This window comes from Calonectris borealis, chromosome 9, assembly GCF_964195595.1.
Source record: "Calonectris borealis chromosome 9, bCalBor7.hap1.2, whole genome shotgun sequence".
NCBI classification, from domain to species: domain Eukaryota; kingdom Metazoa; phylum Chordata; class Aves; order Procellariiformes; family Procellariidae; genus Calonectris; species Calonectris borealis.
The window spans coordinates 24,581,060-24,608,316 of record NC_134320.1 but is presented as its reverse complement, the minus strand read 5'-3'; the positions used below and the strand labels follow the sequence as shown (position 1 = coordinate 24,608,316).

The 27,257-nt window shown below is 44.4% G+C and overlaps 3 protein-coding genes and 1 non-coding gene across 9 annotated transcripts in view; 2 read left to right on the top strand and 2 right to left on the bottom strand.

Annotated features, from left to right (window-relative positions):
* Positions 1-6,615: 6,615 nt before the first annotated feature.
* Positions 6,616-8,129, bottom strand: ACTRT3 (actin related protein T3). Its single transcript, XM_075157704.1, is given in 4 exon segments — positions 6,616-6,793; positions 6,796-7,325; positions 7,328-7,411; positions 8,039-8,129. Coding segments are annotated over 4 exon segments (822 nt in total). The 3' UTR covers positions 6,616-6,676.
* A 1,271-nt stretch (positions 8,130-9,400) lies between these two features.
* Positions 9,401-9,473, top strand: TRNAV-AAC (transfer RNA valine (anticodon AAC)). Its single transcript has one exon. It is a non-coding gene; the product is annotated as a tRNA-Val (tRNA).
* A 367-nt stretch (positions 9,474-9,840) lies between these two features.
* MYNN (myoneurin) lies at positions 9,841-23,241 on the top strand. Of its 4 annotated transcripts, none has more exons than XM_075157421.1 (8): positions 9,841-10,057; positions 10,791-11,089; positions 13,016-13,818; positions 15,732-15,891; positions 16,605-16,783; positions 17,061-17,144; positions 17,577-17,663; positions 19,363-23,241. In XM_075157421.1, exons 2-8 carry the CDS (start codon positions 10,824-10,826, stop codon positions 19,629-19,631), a joined length of 1,848 nt encoding a protein of 615 aa, XP_075013522.1. In that variant the 5' UTR covers positions 9,841-10,057; positions 10,791-10,823; the 3' UTR covers positions 19,632-23,241. The 4 variants fall into 4 exon arrangements, with proteins under 4 accessions (XP_075013522.1, XP_075013523.1, XP_075013525.1 ...); XM_075157422.1 differs by lacking the exon at positions 9,841-10,057 and adding an exon at positions 10,343-10,713; XM_075157424.1 differs by lacking the exon at positions 9,841-10,057 and having other exon boundaries at positions 10,816-12,167.
* Positions 20,318-27,257, bottom strand: part of LRRC34 (leucine rich repeat containing 34) — an 18,209-nt gene continuing 11,269 nt past the window's right edge. For all 3 annotated transcript variants that reach the window (XM_075157427.1, XM_075157428.1, XM_075157429.1), the window contains one exon: positions 20,318-27,037. In XM_075157427.1, coding sequence (XP_075013528.1) covers positions 26,834-27,037 — 204 coding nt within the window. In that variant the 3' untranslated portion in view covers positions 20,318-26,833. The remainder of the gene's footprint in view (positions 27,038-27,257) is intronic.

Below are 27,257 nucleotides of genomic sequence, written 5' to 3'. Positions count from 1 at the left end.
CCTACAACATATTGCTGTATACTAGAAAGGCTAACATTTGCACATCTAGTTTCAAATTATACAGTGCATTTTTTAGAGGCAAAAGTAAAATCGAAGATCTGCAACTGCTGATCTCTGACACTATTTTCAATGTGGTCAAGGTGTCAAACTAATTTGTCAAGTGAATCCTAAACTTTATAGACAGGAAATAAAATTCTTTAATTTGTGTAAAGATATTTTTTAATTAGTTTCTCAACCAAACATGAACTGAAAATTACTACCATTTTAAGCAAACTTGAAAGGGAATAAAAATCTAGTGTTAACCAACATTTCTTAATCACTTAAGTACATCTAGAATGTACATTGAAAAATGCATTTTTAAATACCTTTTTACATAGGTATGACAATTCATTATAGTACCTTCCTATGAAGATTAAATAACATCTTTCAAAATTTTTGCTTTAACCTGTGTTCTATTAAAAAAAAATATTTAAATAGCCAAGGTTTCTATTTAATGGCAGTTTACCTGTACTTGAAAAAAGGAAAAGTTTTTACAAATAGTTTCACTTAAATTCCTAACCAGGAATGATCCTACTTGCACATTAAATTCTGTAATGCACTGAGTTCTACTCTTATGTGTTACAAATGAATGGCTATTGCCATCTACCGTTGGAAAAAATATGATCAACAGCAAGAGCACATTCAACAGACCTTCATAGCACAGATAAGATGTAGAAAACAGACTTCACCAACCATAGGTGAGCAGCTTACCCTATTGAAATCTTTGAAATACAATATTCAGCTGACCAAAGAGAGGTAGAAAAAAGTCTCTTCTACTCCTAAACCATTATAATTTTTAGGTCTGATATAACTGGGAACTATATGTGAGTCTAAATATCAACAACTGTTCTTTTTGTACGGATTTGAGGGTTTGTAAGACTCCCCCAATGGCTGCGCCTAGAGTTGCATACACACAAATTAAAAGATTAACTAATAAAGCTTAATTTTAAGATACTGTTAGGCCCAAGTTACGATCATGCCTCTGCAAACCGAAAACTATAAAAGCAGAAAGTAAAAGCCATCCCCCAGCTTTCTATGCAAAGGCAGTGCAATACAGAACTCCTGCTTGAAGACGGACCTGATCTGACCCATCAAGCAGGTCAAAGCCACCGAGCACAGGACAAAGACCCAGAGCTGTTCTCCCAGGCTCTTGTGTCAGAGGTTTAGCATTGCCTGGGGTTGATTTTTCCAAGCTTCTTTTGGATAAAACAACTTCGCCACTTGGGTGTGTTAAGCTGAATACAAAGAACTGGGCAAAGAAAGGCACACGGAAAGCTATTATACATTTAAACCATATTTAGTCTGTATTGTCAGCATTTACAAAGATTTGATATTGCATAACTTCACTTTACTATTAATTACTTATTCAAAAATGATTGAGATGTATGCTTCTTCCATTCCCTTTGCTGATAAATATTCTTAGATACGACATCCAACCACATTCTGAAAGTATCCCTTGTTGAGGCAATCTACAAGCAGAATTAGGGTAGGGTTCTATTAATGTTTGCCAGACCTGTCGGAGGTTAAACAGCCTTTGAATTAAACCATTCTTTACTCTTTGATAATTATTATTTCTCCTTAAGACACTTTTTGTTGTCTCATAAGCAAGGTCAACTTGAACTGTTTTGTTAGACTCAATAGCGCAGTTCAACGTTAACTCTACTTGCACTGTTCTTACAAAGCCTGCATGCACTGCCACCTCTGTGAACAACTTCTGGCAATATTTAGCAGAATTTTCAGTAAGTGAAAAAACTCCAGCTTTTCTGTTGGTCCTTTCAAGTACATAGCAAAGTGTACTTTAAATTTACACACAAAGTCATACCATCATGTGAATCTATGCTAATTTACTTAAGTTTGTCCATCTTTGCATATAAACCTCTTGAACTGATTTAAATCTTCCTTGTTTTGGTTTGTTGTGCACTGGTACATCATATACAACCCAAACAATCATGGTTTATTTTAAATTAATGCAAGAAAGCTAAAATGTAAACTGGAAACAGCTTAATGAAACAAATGTAAGATAAAATACTGCTGCTTTCATATAGAGCAAGTTCTTCAGAGAGTGGGAAAGCGTTCTTGTTGAGATCAGGAAGGGTAACAATGTTGAGAGGTGACTGAAGGCAGAGTCCAAGGTAGAGCCAGGAGTGGAATACAGCTCAAGACCCCTGCGTGCCACACACGCAACGCCACCAGCAGAAAAAGCCACAATTGAGATCTCATACTTAGACATGTGTACTTGAAAATGTGGTAATGGGGGAGGTACGCTCACCCCCCCACAGTCCCCAAATCTGTCAGTTCTTGAAATGCACCCTCAGAAAAGGGCTATTTGTACAAGCACTGTAATATTACACCTCCTGCTATCCCGTCAGTCCTATGGGATCTCCCAAGGGATTTCATCCACATTGTGCTGATTTTTTTTCTAGGTTCTCCACAGAAACGGAGCAATTCCCCACAGTCCCAAAGGGACAGAAAACTCTAGGGTATTTAGAAATAGCGCACTAGAAAGATGGCCGTGCAAAAGGAAGGCAACCCCATGCACATATTAGTAGAGTACAGAGAAGCCATTTTGTACTGCTAGGGTGATCGACAGTGCTTTGGCAAAAGCACCTTCCATGTACCCAACCTGACACAACAAATGTCGTGTGACTGATCTCAAACAGTGAAAACGTCCACCCCAAGCAGATGCGAGCAAGACATCCTTCAAAGTTCATCACCTAAACATTTGTTAGAGAACCTCCTGACGACTTAGTGTTAATTTCTGAGCATCTGACACTCGATAACAAGTCACCCAGGACACACAATCCAAATTCCCAAACCATCTGAGTGGCAGCCCAGAGTACGAACCTCAATAACGCGCTTCATTTTATTGAGCACAAGTGCTCCTCTTCTCCCAAACGCCATCACCTCCCTCTGTTATCACTTTGTGTCACAGCTAGCATTGATGGTAAACTTCCGGGTGCACACAAGCTTCAAACAAACCATTAGATTTTTAAAAACAAACAAATCTGGACATATTAACAAGAGCACTTATGCTCTGCGGGGAAGAAAATCCACTTAATGCCAAGTGATTCAAGCATGGCGCTGAGGTGGACCTGCTTCCCTGACCTGCTGACTCTCGCAGGTAACTACTACTCACTGCCAGTTAAGGTCTGCTTAGAGGAGAGCCATCAAATGCGATTTCTTCCACACACCGAGGCGGCTGCCACTTGCAAATTATTGTAAACTCTTCAGGGGAGAAATTGCTGAGAGCTTCTGTTTTGATTCCTAAAAAGCCACAGTAGCACCTTTTTTGGACTGTTTCATCGGGGCCAGGAAGGCAGCTGCAGGCTCTTCAGAAACAGTAGCAAGTTGCAGCAACAGCTACATTTATTGTAGCCTCCTCAACAATACCATATTGCACAAAGTTTTCCTTGCTACCATAAATAAATAGAAACAAAAGTAGACCAAGTTCTCAGTTTCTAAACATTTTTTCTCTGACGCATGAATCTGCAGAGCATACACTTTTTCATGCATACAGAAACTTGGCAGTTTAAGCTTTTCACCTCTTTCAGAAGTGACAGCGAAAAAAAAATCATTGTAAATACCACAAAAACCGATACATTTAGGAAACAAGACTTGTCTCAGGGAAACAAGACACTTGTAAGACAAGGAGAGTTTCATTTGAAAAAATAACGTGCTAAGCACATGAAATATCTTGCTTTGCATGTTTAGTTGCAAGTCAGAAATGAAGTATTTGATGCTAAGTGAAAGCTGTTGCTCAGAAACAAGATAAAGCAACGAAAACACATAAGTTACTCTGAAGCAAGAAAGAACATGACCAGTGGCAGAGCCAGCACGAGTTTTGGGTTTATTAAGCAACCTTCAGATTCCACTACCGGAAAGGACCTATATGTCTTCAAGTGTGTGATGTCTGACTCTGCCATTTCCGCTTATGCTGACAACAGAAGGTTTCCTTCAAACGGAATTAAAAAAATTAAGTACCCAAGTTCACTCCCACCCTCTGTGCAAAGAAGAAAAAGAAGGCCACAAGATGGCACTGGTCAAACGCTCAGGAAATTATTGAAGGGTTGGTAAAATGAGAGCATTGAGTCATGCCCAAGCCCAGTTTCTAGGGCCATGTCTGTTCCCCGCTGAGGCGAGACCTGTAGTGGGGCAGCAGTGCACGCTTGGCTTCCATTGCACGCGGCATGCACGTGTGCCTACACTTCTGGTAAATTTTCTATAAGTGGTTGATACTGGCTACAGAAGCACAGAAAAGGTGCTACGGTAAGGTGCTTTGGCCTATGGTAAGAAGTACCAGCAGAGGCAACTGAACAGCTTGTTTCCATGATGGTGGGCGGCACAGGATGTGCTCTCTGCACTACTCCTTCAGGGAGACGGTGCCGTGGCTTGGCATGCAACAGGTAGGTTTGCTGCATGGCGGGGCCAAAGCCTCCGCACACAGAGGAATGGCTGGGGACAAGCCCTGACACTTTCCCCCTCACAATCTGTTCTTCCACACCTCAGCAAAATATTTGTCGCCAGCTCCCCATACTCGGAGGCTTGCATGTGTTTTCAACTTCAGCTCCGTGCTTCTAAAATCGATGAGTAAAATTCAACATTTCTTAAGCTCGATGAGTAAAATTCAACATTTCTAAGTTTCCATCACCGCAGGGCTCTCCCAGATAAGATCACACCGGCGGCGGTGAGCCCAGCCCTCCCACCGCCCGTCCGCTGGCAGGGAGGGGGCACAAAACAAATCTCGGCGGGGACTGACATTTTGGGGCCTCCGGTGGGCTCCGTTTGCCCCCGGGGTCCCCTCTCCCCGGCCGGCCCAGCAGAGCAGACCCCGGCGGACCCAGCGCGCCGGGGCCGCCTGGACCCCGACCCCCGCCCGCCTCAGCGGGGCCGGGCCGCCTCACGGCGGGGGGCGGCCCTAACCCTAACGGCCGGGCGCGAGGGGGAGAGGGTCGCGCGCTGCCCCCCGCGAGCCCCCATGGGCGGGAAGCGCGAGCCCGCGGGGAGCCGCCGCGCGTGTCGGAGCGGCGCCGGCCGCGCGCCCCACGGCTGAGGGAAGCGCGGCGGTTGGCCCGGGGGCGCCGCTCCCGTTTTGCTCTGCTGGGGCCCCCCGGCGCGGGGGCGCGCCCCTCCGCTCCCGGCCGCCGCCGAGGCTGACAGAGACGAACTCTTCGCGGCGGCAGTGGCAGGAGCCGGCCGACCGCGGCCTCCGGACGGTGCGGCGGCGGGAACCTCCGCGGCGAGCCCCCGGCTGCGTCGGGGGACAGGGACCCCAGGGCGGGCCGGGGTGAGGAGCCCCCTCGCTGACGTTTTTTTGGATGGCGGATCCCCTTCCCCCCACCGCCGCTCCCTTCCCTCCCCCGCCCCCCCCGGGCTACTCCCCTCGTCCGCTGAAAGTCAGCGAGTAAAACAGCGGACGGGCGCGGGGAGCGCGGCAGCAGCCATTAGGGTTAGTCACATCAGGGCCTCCCCACCCGCCACGCGACGTGGGGGCGCCCCCGCGGGGCTTCTTAAAGCCTCCGCGGCCACGCCCGCCGCGCCTCCATTGGTCGGAAGGGTACCCTCCTCCGCCACCATTGGCTGCGGCAGAGCGAGGGGGCGGGAGAGAGAGAGTGGCGGGAGTTTGGAACGCTCGGGCCATTCGTCCGCCGGTCGCACCACGTGCTCCCGGGCGCGCGCCTGGCCGTGCCCTCCCCTCTCCGCCCCCCGCCCCTTCCCTGGGGCCGGGGGCTGCAGCCGGGGCCGGGGCCGGGGCCGGGGCCGGGGCCGGGACCGGGACGTGAGGCCTCGGCCTGGGCCTGGATCTGAGACCCAGAGCCGGGACGTGGGGCCTCGGCCTGGGCCTGGATCTGAGACCCGGAGCCGGGCCCGGGGCTTGGAGGCGGAATTTGGGTGCTGGTGCCTGGGGTTTAGGCCCGGGACTTGGGGCCTGGGAGCTGGACTTAGGGCCCAGGCCCACGTTCGGGCCCTGCCCGTCTCAGCCGAGGACCCCTGGGTGAGGAACTAGGCCCAGAAACTCCCCCCGTTCCCCCGAAGCGGGGAGGCACCAGCACCGTGTGCTCTCTTGGAAGGGTGTGTTTATTTTTTCCATGATCTCTCTTTGTGCGCGGTACCTGCTCCCTGGAGCGCTCGCCTCGGACGTCGGCTGCCTCACCTCTGCTGCGTCATGTTCTGCAAAAGGGTTTTTGTGTGTTTGCTTTTTGGCCCTGAGATTTCCACGGAAAGGCAAGGCATTTCAAGGCTGTGCAGTTTTGCAGGTACAATGGAGTATGAAGCAATAGCATAGAGCTGTTGGTCTTTCTAACTTCAGTTGTACATATATTGTACAGCATTGTTCTAGTAAAGAACCTCTTTAAAAACATATTTTACACCTATTCAGAAAGATGTATTTGTGGACTAAAAAGGAAGTAACTGTGCCAGATGTTATAATTTTTATTGGACTTTCAAAAGGCACGCTACGGACACAGACTTCCCCATAGACACTAGCTTCCAGGTAGCTGTAATCTCAGGTTCTTTTCCATGAAGACTTAAGTAAAATCTGTTATAAAATCACATGTACTTTAGAAACATTTTCTGTGCACCATGTTAGGCTCAGCCTCCCTGCACTCCATCATGGTAATCTTCATCGTCTGGAAGGCACTCAGAGAAGCGAGGAGCCTTCTGTCCAAACTGAAAACTTCCTATTAGGAGGAGCACTGACTTCCACCTTAACACCACCTGGGACCATGCAGACTATCTCCTTGTTTAAGCATTCAGCTTAATTCCAGGGAAGAGGCTGAAACCACCAGAAAGGACTGGAATGGAAGGCATTCCTTATGCCAACATCATGACGATGATTCGTTCATGACAGAATTGGAGCAGAGCTTGTCCAATCCCTGGTGACTCTATGCCAACAGTAGGAGGGTTAAAGAGGGTTTCAGGACAACGAAACCTTTGATTCTGAACCATAATTTCATGGCCATCAGGAAGGTGGTAAGTTTTTTCCACTTCACTATGATTCTTAGTCATCTCTTCCTCAAGGCTCAGGCACACATAACATAATTTTTCTTTTATGCCTTGTACAAGCAGCTCCTCAGCTGTGGTGACTTGTGAAGTGCCGCTTTCTTTCAGAATCCATGTTAGGTGCTCTGTAAGATCACAGCTGTCCAGGTCAACCTGGAGAATACCACGGGGCAAGCAGTAGCCTTCAAGGATCGGTACGCTGTGGGTGACACCGTAACCAGAGTCCATCACACAGGCTGAGCTGAGACCTGAAGCACAGAGTGTGAGCACAGCCTGGATAGACACAGAGCTGGTACGTCAGCGTGCTCAGGGAAGAACTCTGCCATTTTTTCTCAGTTAACCAGTGGGTTAAGCGGTGCCTCAGTCAGAATCACTGTCTATTCACTACTTTTCATCTTCACGTCATTGTCATAGACATTCTTCCCCACAGCCTCCCTGTCTCCCCAGGATGTGACAATCCCACGCTCTTTTGGGTACCTCCAGGAATCAGACAAAATACAGTGGCACTGGACAAGTACTCTTTTGCTGGTAACACCAGCATCTCCCCTTGGTCAAGGTAGTCTGTTTGGGGATGTCCCAAATAAAGGACATTAGGAAAAAGCTCTTCACATACGTTTAAATTATGTGTGTTGTTTTGAAAAAATACCGGAGAGATACCTGGCCCTTTCACAGGCCAGGCAACTTCAGCAGCTCCTCGGAGAAGGTTATAGCACGTTACCTAAACAGGACCTTCCTTCTTTAACTGTGGTTGTCAAGCTGTGAAAATATTATTATATCGGTAATAATACATATTCATTAGTTAATTTGTATTTTGTGTTTTATTAGTTTATTTACAATTATTAAAATGTAATCCTCGGGGACTGCTGAAGACCTTGCAGGAAGAAAATGGGTGTTACTAATATCGGGGCAATATGCGATTGGGCAGAGGTGTGGCTGCAATGTCAGCCTTTTCAAGCTGGGTGCTACAGTTGTGCACAACGATCTTGTGATCATGCTGTACCAATAAGAGCATAAGTGCATTCCCACAGGTGTTTTTCCACGTGGACCTGAGAGATGTTGCAAGCATGAGAAGAGCTCGTAAGGATGCTCATTTTTCCCAAGTGCTCTTTTGTGGCACCTCTTACAGAGTCATCCTCGCAGCTATTAGAAACCTCTGCATGATGACAGCAGTAGTGTTAAGAAATCTTGCAGCTGCCGCTGCCAAACTCAACAGAATATTGTCGCTGCTTGCTTCCAACTTTCTTCTGTTTCTCTTTTCCCTTCCTTGTCGCTGCTTTCTTCTGGAGCCTTTCCTATTTCATTTCTCTTGGCTTTTCTTACTCCTCCTCCCACCTGTTGGGGTTTGGCTTGTGTTTCCCTTTGCAAAGGATGGCAACGCTAAGTTCCCTTCTGTATCTCCTTCCAAGATCAGGCATTTCAGTGCCAGGTGTACTAGAAAATCCAGGAGGATTAGTCACTTCCCCATTTTCCAAGCTCCAGCTGTAGCGAGAGGCCTGCAGAGGAGACGCTGCCTGATGTAACGCGCTCTGTGTTCAGCTCCCAGCTCCCAGCCTGCTCACGCTGGCTGCTTTACACGGTCCTGCCCTGCAAGGCAAGTGCCAAACCGTCCCTTTCTGGCTGGGGCTCTCATTCCCATTTCTGATAAACACACACTGAAACCGCCCTGCTTTGTTCCTGCAGGAACCGCAGCGCTTTACATCTCTCCTTGGCAGCCCTGCCTGCGCTGTCCTGCTCATCCCACCTGCGTTTGTGGGTGCCAGCGGGCAAAGATCTCTGTCGTACTCTGCTCCTCTCATTTCCCTGGGCTTTTCAGCTCCTTTTGTTGGTACCTTTCTCCTCGTCTGTGCTTCATTCCCAACAAAGTAGTCCTTCTACCCTCTGTAGCCACAGCAGGAGGTAGATTTGGCGTTGTAAGCAACAGCGTTTCAGAACGGCGCTTGGTGTGAAATATTAACCGAAGGTATGGCTTTTTATCGACAGGTATGTTGAAAATCAATTAGAGTATTCTAGGGAAGATCACGATCTTAACATTTCTCGTTCAGGCCAGTGCTGTTATTCCCGGTGTGCGTGGGAAGGGGCAACAGGTGACATCCCTGGAGCACCCCGCAGCGTGGGGGTGACCCGCCGGCGCTGCGGTGGGGAGCGGAGGAGGCCCTTGGCGGAGGAAGGCTGCGGGCCGCCCCGGGGGAGCTGCCAGCACGGGCAGGCCGTGGCTCCGTGGGGACGCAGGTCCTCGGGTGAGCCCGGTGCTTTGGGCACCGGTGTGACGCAGGGCTGAGGCAAGGAGGTCGCCGCGGGGGGGGGGGGGGGGGAGGGGCGGGACGCCATTACCAGGGCCTCTGGGAGGACGCCCACAAGCGGCGTTTCCGTAGTGTAGTGGTTATCACGTTCGCCTAACACGCGAAAGGTCCCCGGTTCGAAACCGGGCGGAAACACGCGCCGGGCGGCTCTTTTCTTCCTCCTGATGTTCTGGAAAGCGAGCGGCACCGACCGCCGCGAGCCGGAGCGCTTTTTAACTGGAAGCGCAGGCACGGCGAGACTCGGCAGCGCTGCTGCATCAACCAGCGCGTGAAACCCGTTTTGTTTACCACTCCAGGGTGCAGGGCGAGGATCTTCGCTCCCGCCCGCCCCTGGCGTCACGGCTGTCGGGTACCGCGTCCCGCCGGCTCCGCTCCGGGCGCGGGGCCCGGCCAGCAGCGCTCCGTCCCGCCGAGCGCGACTACATCTCCCGGCACGCACGGCTCCTCGCCACGCTAACGGCGGGCCCTGCCGCGGCGCGCTGCATGGTGGGAATTGTAGGCCGTGCCTCCCCGAGCTACCCGGGAAGCCGTTCGCAGCCCAGCCCTGCCCGTTCCCCCCTGCGGGGCGGGTCCTGGCCCCGTCCCCGTTTCCCGCTCTGCCGCCAGTGCCCCCCAGACCCGAGCGGGACACCGGAAGTCACATCCCGGAAGCGGCGCGCGCGGCGTCATCAGAACATGGCGGCCTGAGGCGAAGGCGCCCCTTCCCTTCCCCTCCGCAGGTGCGTGGGGCGCCGCCGCCGCCCTCCTGCCGGCCCGGGGGCGGCGCCGCAGCGGTCCGCGGGGCGGGCAGCGCCGGGGGCACGGACCGCGCCCGGTCAGGCGGGTCCGGCCGCGGGGGACACGGGAGTGGCGGGGCCGGGGCCGGGCCCGGGCGAGGGCCGCGGCGGGGGAGGGCGCTGCGGGCTCCGTCCCGTCCCGCGGCGAGGCCGGGCCGGGGGGGCACGACTGTTGTGACCCGCCGGCATGCTGTCTGCTCCCTTGGCGCCGAGGCGGCCCTTCCCCCTGGGCCGCGGTGACGGCTCGGGACTCCCCGCACCCGGGGTCTGCTCGTCCCCGGTCCCTGCGGCGGGGAGCGGGACTGAGCCCCGAGGAGCGGCTGCCCCCGCCGTGTGAGCGCGGTTCGGTCCGAGCCTCGGGTGGCTCGTTTTTGCAAAGTGCTCCTCGGAGCCCAGTTTTGACATGACAGCTTGTAAGCTTAGACGAGCTAATCCTCTGATCCGGGTGGGGGAGTATACACGTCCGTGCCCTCTCCCCCTCGTTCTGTCTCTAAAATTAGCAGCTCCCCAAGTTAAGAAGGATCCACCCATCTCGCTATACGTCGTACAAAAGCGCTCCTACACAAACTATCCTGCAGGATTCGAACACTGAGTCTTTTGTAAGCATTAACTTACTCTGTTAGGAGGGAAACCAAAGTTAAATCTTGCATGTAAATCGATTTTTTTGCTTTCCCAGATCAGAACAAAGAGGCTGCAGCTCGTTATCAAAATGCAGTATTCCCATCACTGTGAGCACCTTTTAGAGAGACTGAACAAGCAGCGAGAAGCCGGCTTTCTTTGTGACTGCACCGTTGTTATTGGTGAATTCCAGTTCAAAGCACACAGAAATGTGCTTGCCTCTTTCAGCGAGTACTTCGGTGCGTTTTACAGAGACGCGTCTGACAATAATGTTGTTTTGGATCAGACTCAAGTGAAAGCTGATGGATTCCAAAAACTCCTGGAATTTATTTATACGGGAAACTTAAACCTTGACAGGTAACATACGCTATTAAAGGGGGAAAGAAAATAGGGTAATAAACTTGTGTTACAGCAGTGCTCGGTTTTTTGTTCTTTGTAGTAAGTTCTGGAGGAACAAATAGTAGTGGATATGATGCATATTAACGAGTTGAAGATCATCTGTTTGTATGTTTTAAAATACCGCATGGCACGTGAGTGCCAAAACAAAGGTTTGTTGTCTGATATCTCACTGATTGATAATTTCACTCTTCAAGTCTTTCTGTCTGGATTGGAAGGGATTAACAATCTGACATGATTACCGGGAGAGGGAAGGATAAGTGTATTCTTTCTGAAGCTGGATTATAGAAGTCCATTTTTGCAGAGAACACACGGAAACTGCATATACAGTAGAGACTAAAGTCTGAGGAATGCATGAGGATAGGCACGATTTAAAAAAAATACGTTTGTTAGAATTTGCATGATCTGTTACTTAAAATCTTATATTGCAGTGTCCAAAAGGAGTCACAGAAAACGTGTTTCCCCCCTTATTGTGTTGATTTTGTGCCCGTTGTATTGCTTCATGTACAGTGAGGATTCTGCGGGAAAGAAAGAGATTATCCTTCATGAGGGAAGTGTGACTACTTAGAAGTATGTAGGCCAGGATTTTAACTCCTTTCACAATGTCTGGTGTCAAATGCATTTTAAAAAAGCTTTGTTGCTATTGATATCTGAAAACTCATACTCGATAATTTAAGTACGCAGATGCCGGGGCGGGGTGTGTTTTTTTCAAATTAGCTACAAGCATTAACAGCAACAGAGCAGTGTACACAGCTATGTGGTGAAGTTAGCGATCGGTGCTTCGCAAATCATGTACGAGCAGAACTGTGCAGCGTTCTTGATGTCTGTCTGGGACCGCAGCAGGAGAGTTTCTGGATTCATTCTGAGCAGTTGAGATCTCTGAAGGAAGAGGAAGGTGAAAGTACCATTCTCACCCCGGGGAGAACTATTTGACTAAAGATGACACCTGCAGGTCTGGCCGTGTGCACCCGCCATCTTGTGCTCTACCCCTTTAGGTGACTGCTGCAACTGTCTGCGAATTCTGTTGTCTTCTGTGACGGTGGGTGCAGGAGTGACACCAGGAGGGTGCACTTTGAACTCAGTGCTAGTATAATACAGGATGCCAAACCAATTGTATTCCTGTACAGAGAGTAACTGTGGCTAGTTACTTATTGTTTAATTGCATTTACTGTGTAATAGATTGTTAGAATGATGTTGTTTACCATTATTCTCTCTTTAAAGTGCTGTAAATCCATACATGCATTGATGGTACATGTTGCCACCTTTTCCAGATCAATTTTTTCTGAACCGTCAAGGCCTGTGTTGCAGGAACTGAAAAATAGAGTGTAGTAGTTTAAATGAGGACTTCCTTGGTGTTAATGTTGTCTGTGTGCAGCTGATACAGAATTAAAATTGTTTGCAAATTGTTTTATAAAACAAGATTAGTACCTGCCTCACAGAAGCGCTGAGGTGAATGTGCCTCTTGTGAATTACTTAAGATTTTTGGCAGAAGGATCATAGAATGGTAATTTATACGTTTTATTCTCTCTTCGTGCTGTGATTTCTGAGCTTTTTGGACCAACAGGCCCATGTCTAGCCTCACCACCTTACAATTGGACTTTTAACTTAAAATGCTACAAAAGGCATGTAACTGAAAATAAAATTCTCAGTTCTGTGGATCTGCAGAGCCCGCTAGGCATAGGCCATCAGTTTGGGGGTAATTGTCTTACTAGTGTCTTACGGCACTACAGCACTGAGAGGTTAGATCTTGCTGTATGCGTTCTCAAAGTTACACTTTCTGACAGCGTAACTTTTCTGTAGCTGTGCTGTCTGTATTTGATACAGGTGGGACGGAACAAATGTTTGCTTTGTCCAGAATATTGTCACCCAAGTCTTGTTTTCTTGCAGCTGGAATGTTAAAGAAATTCACCAGGCTGCCGACTATCTCAAAGTAGAAGAAGTGGTCACTAAATGCAAAATCAAGATGGAAGACTTTGCTTTTATTGCTAATCCCTCTTCTACAGAGACGTCCAGTATTACTGGAAACGTTGAAATGAATCAGCAGACTTGCCTTCTGACTCTCAGAGATTACAATAATCGGGAGAAAGCAGATGCTGCTTCTGCAGAGTTGGTTCAACCACAGGCAAAGAAAGCAGCTTTAGAAAAGAAATCTCCTCAAACCAAAAAGCGAAAGAAGAATTTCAGCTCCCCCAAAAGCATACAGAATAAATCCGTACAATATCAGAATGATGTGACTGAGAACACATCCCTTGAAATGTTTTTAGATGCAAATAAGCTGGCCACCCAGATAACAGAACAGGCTGCCCAAGGCAGTGATAACTCTGAACTACAGCTGGCATCTGTGGTGGAAAGCGAAACATTGGCAGCGCAGGATATCCTAGTGCAGACGATTGCAGCAAAACAGAAACGGGGAAAGCCTCAGCAAAGCTGTGCGCTGAAGGAGCACTGCATGTCTAACATAGCCAGTGAAAAGAACGCTTACCAGCTGGAGAGTTCAGGGGAAGAACTTGACCAGAAGTACTCCAAAGCTAAGCCGGTGTGCAACACCTGCGGAAAAGTCTTTTCAGAAGCCAGTAGCCTCCGTCGACACATGAGAATACACAAAGGAGTGAAACCATACGTGTGTCAGCTTTGTGGGAAGGCATTCACCCAGTGCAATCAGCTGAAAACACATGTAAGAACTCACACAGGTAAGCCGCTGGCCTTGTCTTCATGGACTGTGGAGACCTGTAATCACAGCCAATGAATACAGGACTAAAAAGAGCTTTGCGTTCTGATTTTTCCTCTAGAAATTTTGTCTGCTGCTGGTACGCGTATGGGAATAGTACCTGTATCCTGGTGATATGACATGTTTCAACATTTTTCAGTACAAAATCGTAGTTTCTACTTTAAATAGCTAGAGAGGACTTTATTAGTCTGAGCACCTTGATTTCTGGAAAGACTCAGAAGAGCTGGCTACGCTTTAACTCTGTAGAGTGATTAAATGCGATGAAGTGCCAAAAACTGTTGCCAGTAGAGCATGAAAAGCTCACTGTTCTTGATACTAGAATTTTTGTTGCTTTTTTTAAAAGATCCCCAGTTTTGTTATCAGACATATATTAGGGAAAAAAGCAATCTCATGACAAGTAGGTAACTTCTCCCATAGGGTCTTCAAAAAAGGTAGGGGAGGTGGCTGAACTACTACAGCATTTGGGATTTTATTTAGTAAAATGTGCAGCTGGAATGTGTGATGGTGTTACGATCTCTGCATTCAATAACATTACCAGAAGTTTGTGTTGTATCAAGAGCTACTGAACAAAGCATCAAAGAGAAATCAGTTACGAACACTTAAATGTTAAGACAACATGTCTGACTTTAAAAGATTATGAAGAGCAAATTGCTGGAGCCTGGGAAGACGTATGGGAGAAGTACTGTGCTTGCTTGTCTTTTTGTATGTTCTTCCCTATGGAAGATGGAAGACTTGATACCGGGTTAGTTCGTTCTTCAGGCTGATCTGGTGTAGCTGTTCTGCTACTGCCTTTGCTGCTGTACTTAGCCCAGTGAGCAGCAGAGGGATCTGGTTTACACAGTTTTCTTCCTTTTGTGGCTGGCATTCAGAATTCTGAAGTAACAGTGAATCAGATAAAAAAATGTTTACTTTTGCTCTTTTCCCCCTTTGGAAAACTCTGAGCAGAGGCCAGCAGTGGAGCTCTTTCCAGGGAGCTGTGAAGATGTGAAAGAGGTGAAGTAGGAGGGGTTGAGGTACAGCTGCAGGAGAACACCTTGCTCTTTCAGTAACGGAGGGAGAGGATTTAAAATACTGTCAGCCAATGACTAACCAAAGATTCACGTGCGAGATGGAGCTTGTGAGCAGTATTCAGGGTCAGTTTGCTGGTAGGAAGGTCAGCTGTGCTTTCTACTTTTGAGGGTGTTGTACTGGGAATTTTTGCATGAGGAGGTAGGGAATTTCATGGTGTTGGTTCCTAGATGACAGGTTAGATGTCTAATAGTTTTATTTTTGTAGTTTTTATGTGCACAATATACGTAAGAACTGTTGAGTTCCTGGTTTGATTGTGCACTGCCATAGAAATGCAGAGATAGGCTCTTTTATACTGTCATCTAAGACTGCAGAGTTGCACGATCCATTCCATGAGACTGTATTGACCCCTAAGAGAACATGAGAAGTACCTCTAGCATTCCACAGCAGACGCTAACGAGAAATTAGCGAGCACTAGACTGTACATTGAAGACTTGTTGCTGTTTGACAGGCAAGAAAAGGCAGATGATTTACTGGTGGTTCATCTTGAATATTCAGAATCAGGAATAGACATAACCAGCAAAAGGTCTGAAAATGTACTAGTAGCATTCTTAAAATAATGTGGGGAAAATGGCGTAATTAAAAATATTAATTATTACCTTTTTTCCACTAAAGGTAACGTGTTCAAAAATAGTCTGTTATCCGCCGTATTCCTGGCACATTCCACTTCAGTGGACTGATGACGGGATATTCCAAGATGTTATTTGTAAGAAGTATTAGAACAGACACTTGAGCTTTGGTCAGGTCATGGATTGGAAAGCTTTCTTACGTAAATGCAGAGAGCACAAGGGTTTTGTTTTTCACTAGGGGAGAAGCCATACAAATGTGAACTATGCGACAAAGGCTTTGCTCAGAAGTGCCAGTTAGTGTTCCACAGTCGGATGCATCACGGAGAAGAGAAACCGTACAAATGCGATGTCTGCAATCTGCAGTTCGCAACTTCAAGCAATCTGAAGATTCATGCCAGGTAGGCGAAAGTGAGATCCTGCAAGTGCTTATCCATATGTTTATTTAAACAGAATAATTTACTCCAATGTGAGCAAGAGTTACACGTTCACATAATTTGGTCATTTCTACTCCTTTTCTCTTGGGTTTTCTCTCACACTGCATAGTAGAATAATTACATCTATGTACTTGCTCATTAGGGAAGCAATTTGCAATTTATGCATGTTACAGCATATGCACTGGTGTCCTTATGGCAATGATCTGGGGTTTGTTTTGCTTTCGTTTAAACTGCTTGTAGCACCAAAGAGAAGAGAGTTCCTTGATGGGAAGTAAAACAGAACAGTTCTCACTGTTCACTGTCTTTTTGCATTTTTTGGCAGGAGCAGGAATTCTGTTCCCTTGTTAGGAATCATCATTTTATCTTTCCGTACACTGTAATGCAAAACGTGCCGAGTTCCCCTGGTGCATGTCACACGTGCAGGGTGTGTAGTTCAGTTCAGCTGCCACTGAAATCACGGATGTGCTGATTCCCAGAGTCAACAGACAGTGAATTTCACTCCGTGAGAAACTGCTAACTCAAAACCAAACTCACAGTTGTTATGGGTTTTTTTTTAGTTCACAGAACGTTGGCACAAGGAACTTTGGGGATAAAGTACTAATTGAGGAAAGTTACTTAATCGTGGGTGTTGCTTCCCTTTCTGCCAGGAGATCACTGATGTCTGTGTTGGTTCGCAGGAAGCACAGCGGCGAGAAGCCCTACGTGTGCGATCGGTGTGGTCAGCGGTTTGCTCAGGCCAGCACACTCACCTACCATGTGCGTCGCCACACGGGGGAGAAACCTTACGTCTGTGACAGCTGTGGAAAAGCCTTCGCCGTCTCAAGTTCTCTCATCACCCATTCCCGAAAACATACAGGTAAGGGGAGACGGAGCGCTGCCGTACCGGAACAGGCCTGGCAAGGAGGACTGGCTGCCTGCAGAGGCATTGGAGATAGGTAATGACCAGCAGATCTGTAGATTGGGAGTTACCTCTGGAGTTGTCATCCAGCTCCTTTCTTGTGTTTTCTCCCTTTGACTCCAGTTTAGGGAGCTCTTTCTCCCATTGGACGTTACCTCTGTTTCATTTTGATTCGTTCTTTATGTGTATTCTGGTTTATATATTGAAATAACCAACTCCTTTGTGTTTCCTTTAGGAGAGAAGCCATATATCTGTGGCATTTGTGAAAAGAGTTTTATTTCCTCTGGAGAGCTCAATAAACATTTTCGGTCCCATACAGGTCAGTTTCCAGACAAGCTGCTTCCTGCACTATAAATAATATTCTACCTTTACCCATTTGCCTTTAAAATACACCACATTGTGCTGTACTTGAAAGTAGCAGAGTTTCTTAATTTATGTATCTCTGTGTTAACATAATTTAAAGAAAATACTTGTGAAATTTTTTTAATTGCCTTTTTCAGACTATCATCTGTGTAACAGCATAGGTGTTGATGTATGATCATGGCTTTACTTCTAACATCTGGGGTGGTTTTTGCTTTGTTTTAATCTATTATTCTGAAAACAATTTTATTCTGAATACAGGCACACAGACAAAATAACAGAGTTACAAAGTTGTATTTTAAAATACAACATTGAAATCCATTATCCCACATCTCTAACTGTTTTCTTTCAATTTCAAGATTGTTCTAACTGCCAAACCAATTTTTTTCAGGTGAAAGACCATTTATCTGTGAAATGTGTGGAAATTCTTACACAGATATAAAAAATCTTAAGAAGCACAAAACAAAAGTTCACACAGGTGAGTTCCTTGTGCAATGAAAGGTTAAGAAACTACATCAACTGGTTTGTCTTTAATGCTGAATAACATTTTTTTTACTCATCCAGGCCTAAAATTGGAAAAGATTTTTGAATAGTAGCTCTCTTTAGAGCCAAAAGCATCCGCTTTAGAGGTACCCAAACCTTTTAAAGCATAAAGTACATGCCTTAAAGTAGATTCAAGACAAATTTTCAAGCATTTGCATTGCTATAGCAAAGACATTCAGTAAAATAGAAGTGGATTGCTGCTGACAAGAATTTCTGTACGTGAATATTTACTTTCTTGTCCTAGTAACTTGTGAGAGCTTCACACATGAAGGCATAGTCTGAATTGTAGGAAACTTTTTACCTCTTCTGAATATGTCGAAGGAGTATGTCTTTACGAGGGTGGTAACTGAGGTGAACAAGGCATACTGGTTACAAGAATTACTTTACATCGGGAAGGCACAAATATTTTTAATGTAACAGTGCAAGATTTTTTTATATATGCAGTTAATGTTAATCCAAGTCTGAGCTGGATTAGCAAACGCACAAGATCAGACAGCTGGCAAAATGTTCCCAGCTGCGAATACTGCTCTAAAGCTTTTCAAATACATTCAATTCCCATTCAAGATAGCAGATTTTGATTAGGAAGAAATTTGACATATATTACTTACCTATGGTACAAAGCACGGAGATGTTCAGATAGCCAGCTGGCTCCCTACACCTCGTTATCTGTCCATCCTTAAGTGTATTAACCATAATTCCCTTGCCTCTGTCATATGCAAAAAGAAGTAATAGGTGTCTGTGTACGTCTGGATTAGGAGGGAGAGGATGAGAAAACAAGAGTCATAGGCAGAGGCAGCTTTGAATGTCAGAAGCTTGAGAAGTCCCATTTAGGAAGGCCCCAGTGCAGCAGGAAGGCAGTGGAGGCGAGGGTGAGGTGAGAGCGGCAGTGAGCGTGGGGAGGGCCCGGCAGAGCCTGAGGGTGTGAGCTGGGAGAGCTGCCAAGGCAGGTCAGCTCTCAAGGAGAGACAGGAGTGCTTCACCACTGAAATAACAGCCTTCGGAGCACACTTCGATAGAGGGAGGGCCAAATATCCGATGTGGCTTAATCGGAAAGCCGTCCAAGAGCAGTGGCAGACTGCATTCAAACAGGAAGGCAGGGAGGAATCCGTTAACAGTGGTTTCAGTTAAGAATAGAAAATAAAGTGACTGGATAAAAACTGTAATGGGTCTGGCTGGAGTGCAGTTAACAAATGTTTTCTTCCAAAGAAGTTTATGGATAAATGATATATTGTACATTGCTATCTCAGTTAGAAGAGGATGCTTTAATGTGGCTGTGGTTCTTAGATTTTCTGGGGTGGAAAATCTCAAGGAAACTTCATAATTATGTTTTTTCCAAAGCTCCTTTGTTCACTGTGACGTTAAGGATTTGTTATTTTCTGTACCATGCCAAGAAGAGACCCAGTTGGAATGCATCATCCCTCTTGTCATGCTTCAAACAGCAGAGGATGTGATTCTCAATGCTTACATTGTATTTGCAGCTCGTTCTGGCTTCGCGGCACATTGAAGCCACTGACTCCTGCTACCCAGGCAGCCTGTGACACACCAAGTGTTTGTTTTGACAGTCATTTGAAAGGGAATTTGCAGAATTTGCGTAGGAGCTTTTGAACATTTCTTTCTTTTTTTTTTTTCCTCAGGATCTGAAACTCCCCCTGATTCTAATGCACTCGATAATTCTTTCAATGAACAAGAATCTATTCAGAGTCAGAAAAGTCCTTTGTCGGAGTCCATAGATGTGAAGCCCTCTGAGGTGTCTTTAGCACTTCCTCTTCCCATTGGGACTGAAGACCATCAGATGCTGCTTCCCGTGACGGGTAGTCAGTCTCCCTCATCAGAAACATTACTAAGGTCTGCTGTGACTGGCTATTCAGAACCTCAGTTTATTTTCTTGCAGCAGTTATACTGACGGTCCAGTACAGAGCCATCGAGGTAATTCGGCAGTGAACTTGCATACGTTTGGTAAGGTGAACATAATCAAGCAAGCAGTCACACTTTTTGAATTGGATCTGTTCTTTTTTCTTTTCCTCTGTGTAAAGACACTTGTAACGCATTTCCATTGTGCAGTGCTGTTTTTTGGTTTTTGTTGAATTGTGCTAATCTACAATCAAATTTCTCTTTGCAATTAACACTGATTTCCAGGAGACGATTCCTTTCCAGCAACACCTGCCTTAAGAATTCTCTGTTAAATATGTTAATGTATTTTGAAGATCTCCTCCCATGTTCCTGCTGATCTGATGTGTCACAATGTCATTTGAGAGCAGACATTTTAAGCCATATTTGATAGTTTAAGACTATTAACCCAGAGGTGTAAGGGGAAAAATCATAATTTGAATGTACCAACAAGCTTGTACTCCTGCATTCCAATGGTACATGGTGGAGGTAGGCCAGTGCTCTGGTGAGGTGCTTGCAAAGAATTACTGCTGTCTGCCAGAAGTAGCCGTCTTCGGTTGAGGTCTGACCAGAGGGAAAGGAAGTTTTGTGGATAATTTCCTGACAAGGCAAATAAAGGAGGGTTAATTTTTTTCTATGGTGTGGTAAGTCAGAGGGTTCTAATGGCATAGATACTACTGGGTATTCTTTCTAACAAGTCCCTTTTTCTTTTTTTTTTTTTCTTTTTTTTTTTTTTGTGAATCCAGCATTGTTGTATCTTGTCCCAGATTTATTTTTCACAAATGCCCTGGTTTTGGCACAAACAGCAACATTTGCTCAAAAGGAGAGCTGGAACATGCATGTTGTGGATGAGACGAAAAGATGCATTGACTTAATTGTGAGGCACGAATCATAGCTTCATAATCCTTTTTCTATAGTAGTGCTTCTTGTGCTAGACAATAGGTACAAAAGAGGAAATAAATCCTGCCCTTCACTGTGAAAATAATAAGTGAATGCTACATGAGGGGGCATTAAGGAAGAATACAACAGAGCAGACCAATGTTCTTCCAGGCGAGGTTCTGTTAGAGTATGACTGATGTGTTTTAATTGAAGTATTTACGTATTGCTTTACCTCTCATGTCACTTGTCTACAGTAACTGCACAAAACTGGTATCTAGCAAGACTCGTGTAAAGATACGTTTTATTACTAGCAGTGTAAATCTTTAAAAAGCAACATTTTTAGTGTCTTGATAGGGTCATTAGTTAAAGACTAGTTGACAATAGGAGTACTTCTATACTCCGTTTTGCCAGTTTGTGCCATTAACACAATGTAAGCATTATTTAAGTAATCATCAAATAGTAAGGAAACAGTCATAATACTGAACCAACAATGCATTTAAAGATATTATTTGTTGGTTATTTACTTGGTGCTAGCATTTTATTTCCACTGATGCCTTGTGTCCAGACACTGATAAACAGAAGAGCATAGGAGATACCTCTTAACTGATTCTGTTCTACATGGAGTAATAATTAATCTGCACCTTAATTAAACAGACTTGTGAAAAATTCTTGGAGGATTTTATTTAAATATTCTGCAAATAGTCCCTTGACTCCTGAGCATGACTATAGATTTTTTTTTTCTCCTCTTCCTACGTTTGTACTTGTAAAGTGATAGACCTTTCGCTTCTTTGTGTTGATCATCTTAGTATGTGGCATGTTTAAAACTCTGCTTCTTGATCATATGTTATGCTTTAATATATGGCCAATTTGCTGATAACGTCTACCATGGACAGCAAGGAGTACAACCACGTTCACGGGGAACACTCTTAATGCAGGCATCTCTAACTGTCCACTGAAGCTAATTATTGCCATACCTGCCTGACCTTTATTTGCTTTGCTTATCTGTACTGCAATATTTATGAACAACTGATGTTCTTCATAATGCTGGCAAAGAACAATGGATGTAGTTCTCTGTTTGTTTTGGTTTGTTTTTTCCTGTTTGTTTGGCACTTCCCCCTTTCTTCCCCCATTTTCTTTTTTAGCTTCTGTTGTTGATGTAGCACCTGAAGGATTCCTTACCCTTACCATTTAGGACTGAAGAACCACAAAGATCGGGATCTTGACTCTGTAAAAAAAGTGAACTCTGTGTGGCTTGTCCTAAGGTTCCCCTTTACTTTCTCTCTCTGAAATAGAGCAGAAGTATTGGGATAGACATACGCTTAGTCATGAATACTGAAAAAGAACAATACTGTACAATTGATAAATTTCATATTTAAACAGCTTTGGAAGATAAACTAATTATATGCTGCTTTTATCTGAGGAAGAGTATCTGAAGATTAACATATCCAGGATAAATGACCACAAGAGAGAACTAGCTCTGGAAAAAAAAATTTAAAAAAACCCACATTCCTACATATAAAATGCATTCCATAACAATGTTTGTTTGGACTGTTTTTATATTTCTAAAATTATAGCTTATTACTTTATTCTTAGATTTCAGACTTTTAAAAAAAATACAGTGCTTAGATTTATACAGGACTTGTTTAGATACTTATAACAGTAACACTTGCTTTATTAGTCATTTAGTTTTCTTTATAGACAAGAAGATGATCATTATTTTTTACAAGACAACAATTTTAACCTTTCTTAATAGAATACACAGGCTTGTAGTTTTGTCTTGGAGCAATAATTTAGTGACCTGCACTCTTGAGTCCCCATCTGAGAGTCTTGATTTTTATCCTCACCTTTTGTGAAGATATCTCAGCCGCTGAGGTATGATCTCTATGAACTGTATTCATTTACTAGAATATAGATTTTAAATACATGTGTATATATATTAAAAAAAAAAATTGTAGGTGTGTTCAGGCTGGGTGCTGCAGGACCTGAAGAAGCAGATCTGTACAGTACTTTTTGCCAATAGATGCATGAAAATCAGCTGCACATCTAATTCCTAGGCTTAAGGATTCTGAGTTCATTTTGGAGGTACAAGGTTTATAACAGTATTGGTAACTTCTGAAAGGGATTAATGTGGGAAAGCATGGAATCTCTTTAGGCAGACATCTCCTTCTTGAGACCTACCTGCAAAATGAAAGAGGAAATTTTAGTAAGTAAGTCCATTAACAGTAATTTAGAGAAAATGACATGATTTGTCACACCGTTGTTTCGGTACCGTTTCAGTCAATTTTGCACCGAAGTTGGTGCAAGTTTTGCCTGAATAGGTTATCTGCATCTAGAAATTTCTGAATTGGCTGTTCGGAAATACTTGTGTGAGAATAGCTCCTTGTATGACACTTGCTTCCAAACGTGTGCCTAAACGTGGGCACAAAGCATGACAACTTTTCTGAAATCATGTGTTTCAAAAGAACTTACAAGTATGGACGAGTCCCATGTTAAGGATTTCAGGGCTGTGATCTTGGAGAGGCAATCGATAAGCCTTGCAGAATTAAGTTCAGATAAGGACTAATAACTGATTTTTTGGTTAAATTATTTTTAAAATATCTTTCATGTATATACAATTTTTCCTCTGTTATTTGTATATAGCTCAACTCTCATTTTTATAATCCCCTGGGAAGGGCGGGAGTTGTACATACTTAGCCTGAAGTGTTTTATGTTAGACTTTAATAAACTTGTTTTGTAATTTTCCCTCACCTTGTGTCTCCTGTTTATAACGGCAAGGGGTAGCATCAAAAGGAGGAGGGAAGCAGTCTAACATAACCACCGTCAAAGCACCCTGTCAGAAGGACGCACGGTAGCCCTTTGCGCAGCATAGGATTACTACGTTTTCTTCTTGGCAGTAAACACACCTGATTTTTCTCATAGAAGGTATCTTGGGTCTGTTCAAACTAAATTAAACAAAACTTTATTCTAAATACAATCTAGTATAATGACTCTTAGGTTAATCTTTTTCCACTTGTTTTGAGGTGTTCGGGGTGGGGTTTGGGAGGGCTGTTTGTTTTGGGTTTTTTTTTTTTTACGGAGTGTAAAAAAGTGCTTTGAAGATGTACTTTTTATGCTAAAGTAGATATTCAGTGAATTCAGAATTTGTATCTTAACTTATTTTTACTAGATTATTTAACTTTACAGAAGGTGGTATGGTGGCTAGAGCACACAGTAGGACTTAGGGGACCGGCGTTGTACCACTGGCCAGCTGGATTAGTCATTTTCCTTCCCTTTCAATTGGGGCAAAAATGTTGCCTTTCAGCAAGGTACTGTGACTTCTGGAAGCTGAACAATGGTTTACAGAGCAGGGTTATGCTTGCTTTTGCTACTAGAATAACTTACTCAGAAGACCATGGCAAAAATTTCTAGCCTATGTAAATTCCCTCATTCCAAAGAACACAAGATACACCTTTTAAGAACGTCAAGATTTGGTTTTCAGAGAAGGAAAGCAATAAACGTCTCTGGCGTAGGCCTCTTTAAGCAATACAGGTTTCTGCATAAATAATTACTTTAGTTTGCAGGAAGCTGTTTATACCTAATTCAGTAAGAATTACTCTGCAGCCCTTTCTTATAAAGGAATATCAAAGTAAAGTATAACACATGAGCTATTTTTATGGATATTGTCAATGATGCAGAGTCCTCTTTTGGGCCAAACATCTTGCTGTTAAACAAGGGTTCAGATAGAGTAAAAATATTTCAAAAACATATGCTAGCAATTTTAAAAGTAGGTGCCATCCTATTGCATTTTGTGTATGATATTGTTGCCATCTTACGACATCTACTAAAAGTAAAATACTGCTGTTGATAGAGTGGGGACTGACTTGGTAGATTTCGTTCCCTGTTACCACAGCAGATTAATGAATGTCATTCATACATGTAAATTAAGACTTAATTTGGGCAATGAAATTAGCCTGAACTTCATATACAGGACAAAGGAAGGAAAGATATATAGAAAAAATATATCTCGATCTGAATCTTGTGGTGGAATTCTATCATCAGTGTCTCAGTACTGAGAGTACTCTCTTTAGACTATCAGAGTATTACCTGCCACGCTCCAGAGCAGCAACACTGAAAAATATCAACTTTGATAATACAGGCCTATCTAATTTTTTAAAAACTTACGAATTTTCGTAGCATGCAGATTCTTCTCAAACAATCACGTTCTGTGCGTCCTCAACTTTTGTTTTCATGGCTCTGTTCTTTTGTGCAACGATAGTTAAAATACAAGCTCCTCTCTAGAATAGGGTCTTCACAGTGTGACTGACGGACTTTATGCTTAACAAGATGACTACAGGTTAAGATGTCCCTGTGCAGGCCACAAAGATAATTCATTTCTGGTCTCCTGCTTTGCCCTCAGCTTTTGGGTGTCACATCTGTTAAGCTCTTCTGTGAAGAGAATACGGGGAAACTCCTGGTCCAGAGGGTGAAGAAAACTTGATGAGGTCTTAAACACTGTCTCAAGCCGGCAGGAAGGGTGAGGGGGCACAGAGAGACGTCCATGTCAACTAGTGTGTCATAGAACAAACGTACCTGCTCTGTGGGCTTACCTCTAAGTCCTCTTATGATACGAAGTGCTTATTGGATCAACAGAGCCTGACTAATTTGTGGGGGGGAAACACCCCAACACTTACAACAGCTATCAGTACCACTTTGGTCATTACAGCTTGGTAAGGGGTAACATCTTGGTAACATCTCCCTGTTTCTACACTACCGCTGTGACAATAGAGAACCAGAACATCAGCAGTTACATCGCTGCTTCTTAGGTATTATTGTTGAAATTACTTTCTTATCTTTTTCCCCTCATACTTTGATCTTGTAGGTCTTTTGCTGTGTGCACATACATTCAAGGATTATTCCGTTACTTATTCTATACTGATTTTTAACAGGCACATTTAGACATGCATAAGATGGCACTAGTGAAAGCCTTTGAGCAAACCTCTGCTGTCTTATTTGGTGACTTTTTCAATTTAGGAGCCTAGATCGAGTCACTTCTACAGGTACGAGCAGAGTGGGTGTACAAAGGAAGCAAGCTGAGTGATTCCCAAACTCTAAGTCATCTGTATCCAAACCATTAAACAATTTTTAACTACTATTATATGCATATGTTGTCTTATTCACCTGCAGGAGTTTCCACATGGCTCTAACGATTGATATAAATGTTTTTAAACAGTTTTCAAGAGACAGGAAGAAATAATGAAACTAAGTTTTTCATTTGTAGTACAAGAAATAAGTACATGCTGCAAGTTAATGAAAATACCATTTATGTAGCAGTAAACTAGGTTCACTAGCTTTAAAGTTCCAGGATTATAAAGGCTTAACGCTTAAGTTCATTTAACTTGTTTAAAAAAAAAAAGTCACTCTTGGATAAAGATCAAAAGCATGCCATTACTAAGTAAAAGGAGAGAGTATATAGCAACAAATGGGTTTACCCAAATCTCTCTTAGCTTCAGCAGGAACCTTGTTCTACAGCACATCTGATTTGCTGTCAAGCAAAGCTGCTGCCCAGCGGCAGTCCTGCGTGCAAGTTTTTGTCGGTTTGACCTGCCTGGCTGTACTCCAGCCTGCCGAGATGCAATAACATTACCTGTGGGTTCTCCCTGCTACACGGAAACCCGACTGCGGAGACCACAGCCCAGGAAGGGCAACGACAGCTCCTCCTCTGCAGCTGCCGTGTGGAAGAGGACGCTGTGGTCACGATACTCTGTCCATAGGCTCTGCTGCTGCTCTGAACCAGCCCCTGCATCTTTTTAAAATAAAAAGTGCTTGATAAAAATCCTGATCTGAGAAGGTCTCGTAAATAGAGCAGAGTAGTTCAGCTGCTAGGAGTTCAACTCATGCATCAACTGCTGCAGCCTAAACTCTTCACGTGCGTCTGGTCAGTGACTGTTCTACTCCCTGTTACTGCTAATACCTAGTGTCACTTTTAGTGCACTATGTGGTGAAAATTTTTTCCTCTTAGCATGTTATTTCACTAAATTCATCTATAACTTGGGAATCCTGGAACTACAGCTACTCGTGGTAAGGTGAAGGAGACAGTGTGCAATAGAAATGACTGCAAGAAAATTAATGCATTTTCATATTAATAGGCTTTTAATAGCTTGGGCATTTTTAGCAACAAATTTTAAGGTCACCAGTTCGATATTTTATTTCTACCGCCACTTCAAGTGTTTTTAGATTCCTTCTAGACTAAGGACCCTGAAGAAATAACATGCAGCAAGTTTGATAGTGATATAATCTATTTTACTAGAAACAAGATAGGAAAACTTCAAGCATATGGAGTGCATCCAGCTGCTACCTCACTCACAAGTATTCTGAAACGGCTGCAATTGCCAGACTGGCATTAGCATCTTTGTTCGTCACCTCCCCACAACTTGGTGTCCAGTAGTAATGCTTCTTAAGGCCATGGGAGAGCTCTGCAAGGTGAACATGCCCATCCACTTCATACGGTGCCACGTCTGTACAATTAGATTTCAAGCGGCCCGTCTGAATTAATTCTGAAAATGCCTGAAATGAATAAGAACAAGAATCTGACATATAATATTGCACTTGACTGCAGTGAAGGCTCTAGAAGACAATACACAATAGGCGTGTACTTGATCATTTCAGTATGCTGATGTCCAGTGAGTCTCATTACAGCACCACTATATTATAATTATTTAAAAAAAAAAAAAAGAGTAAATCAGGTATCTTGTTCATGAATTGCTGTAGTCTTGCCAGTGATTGT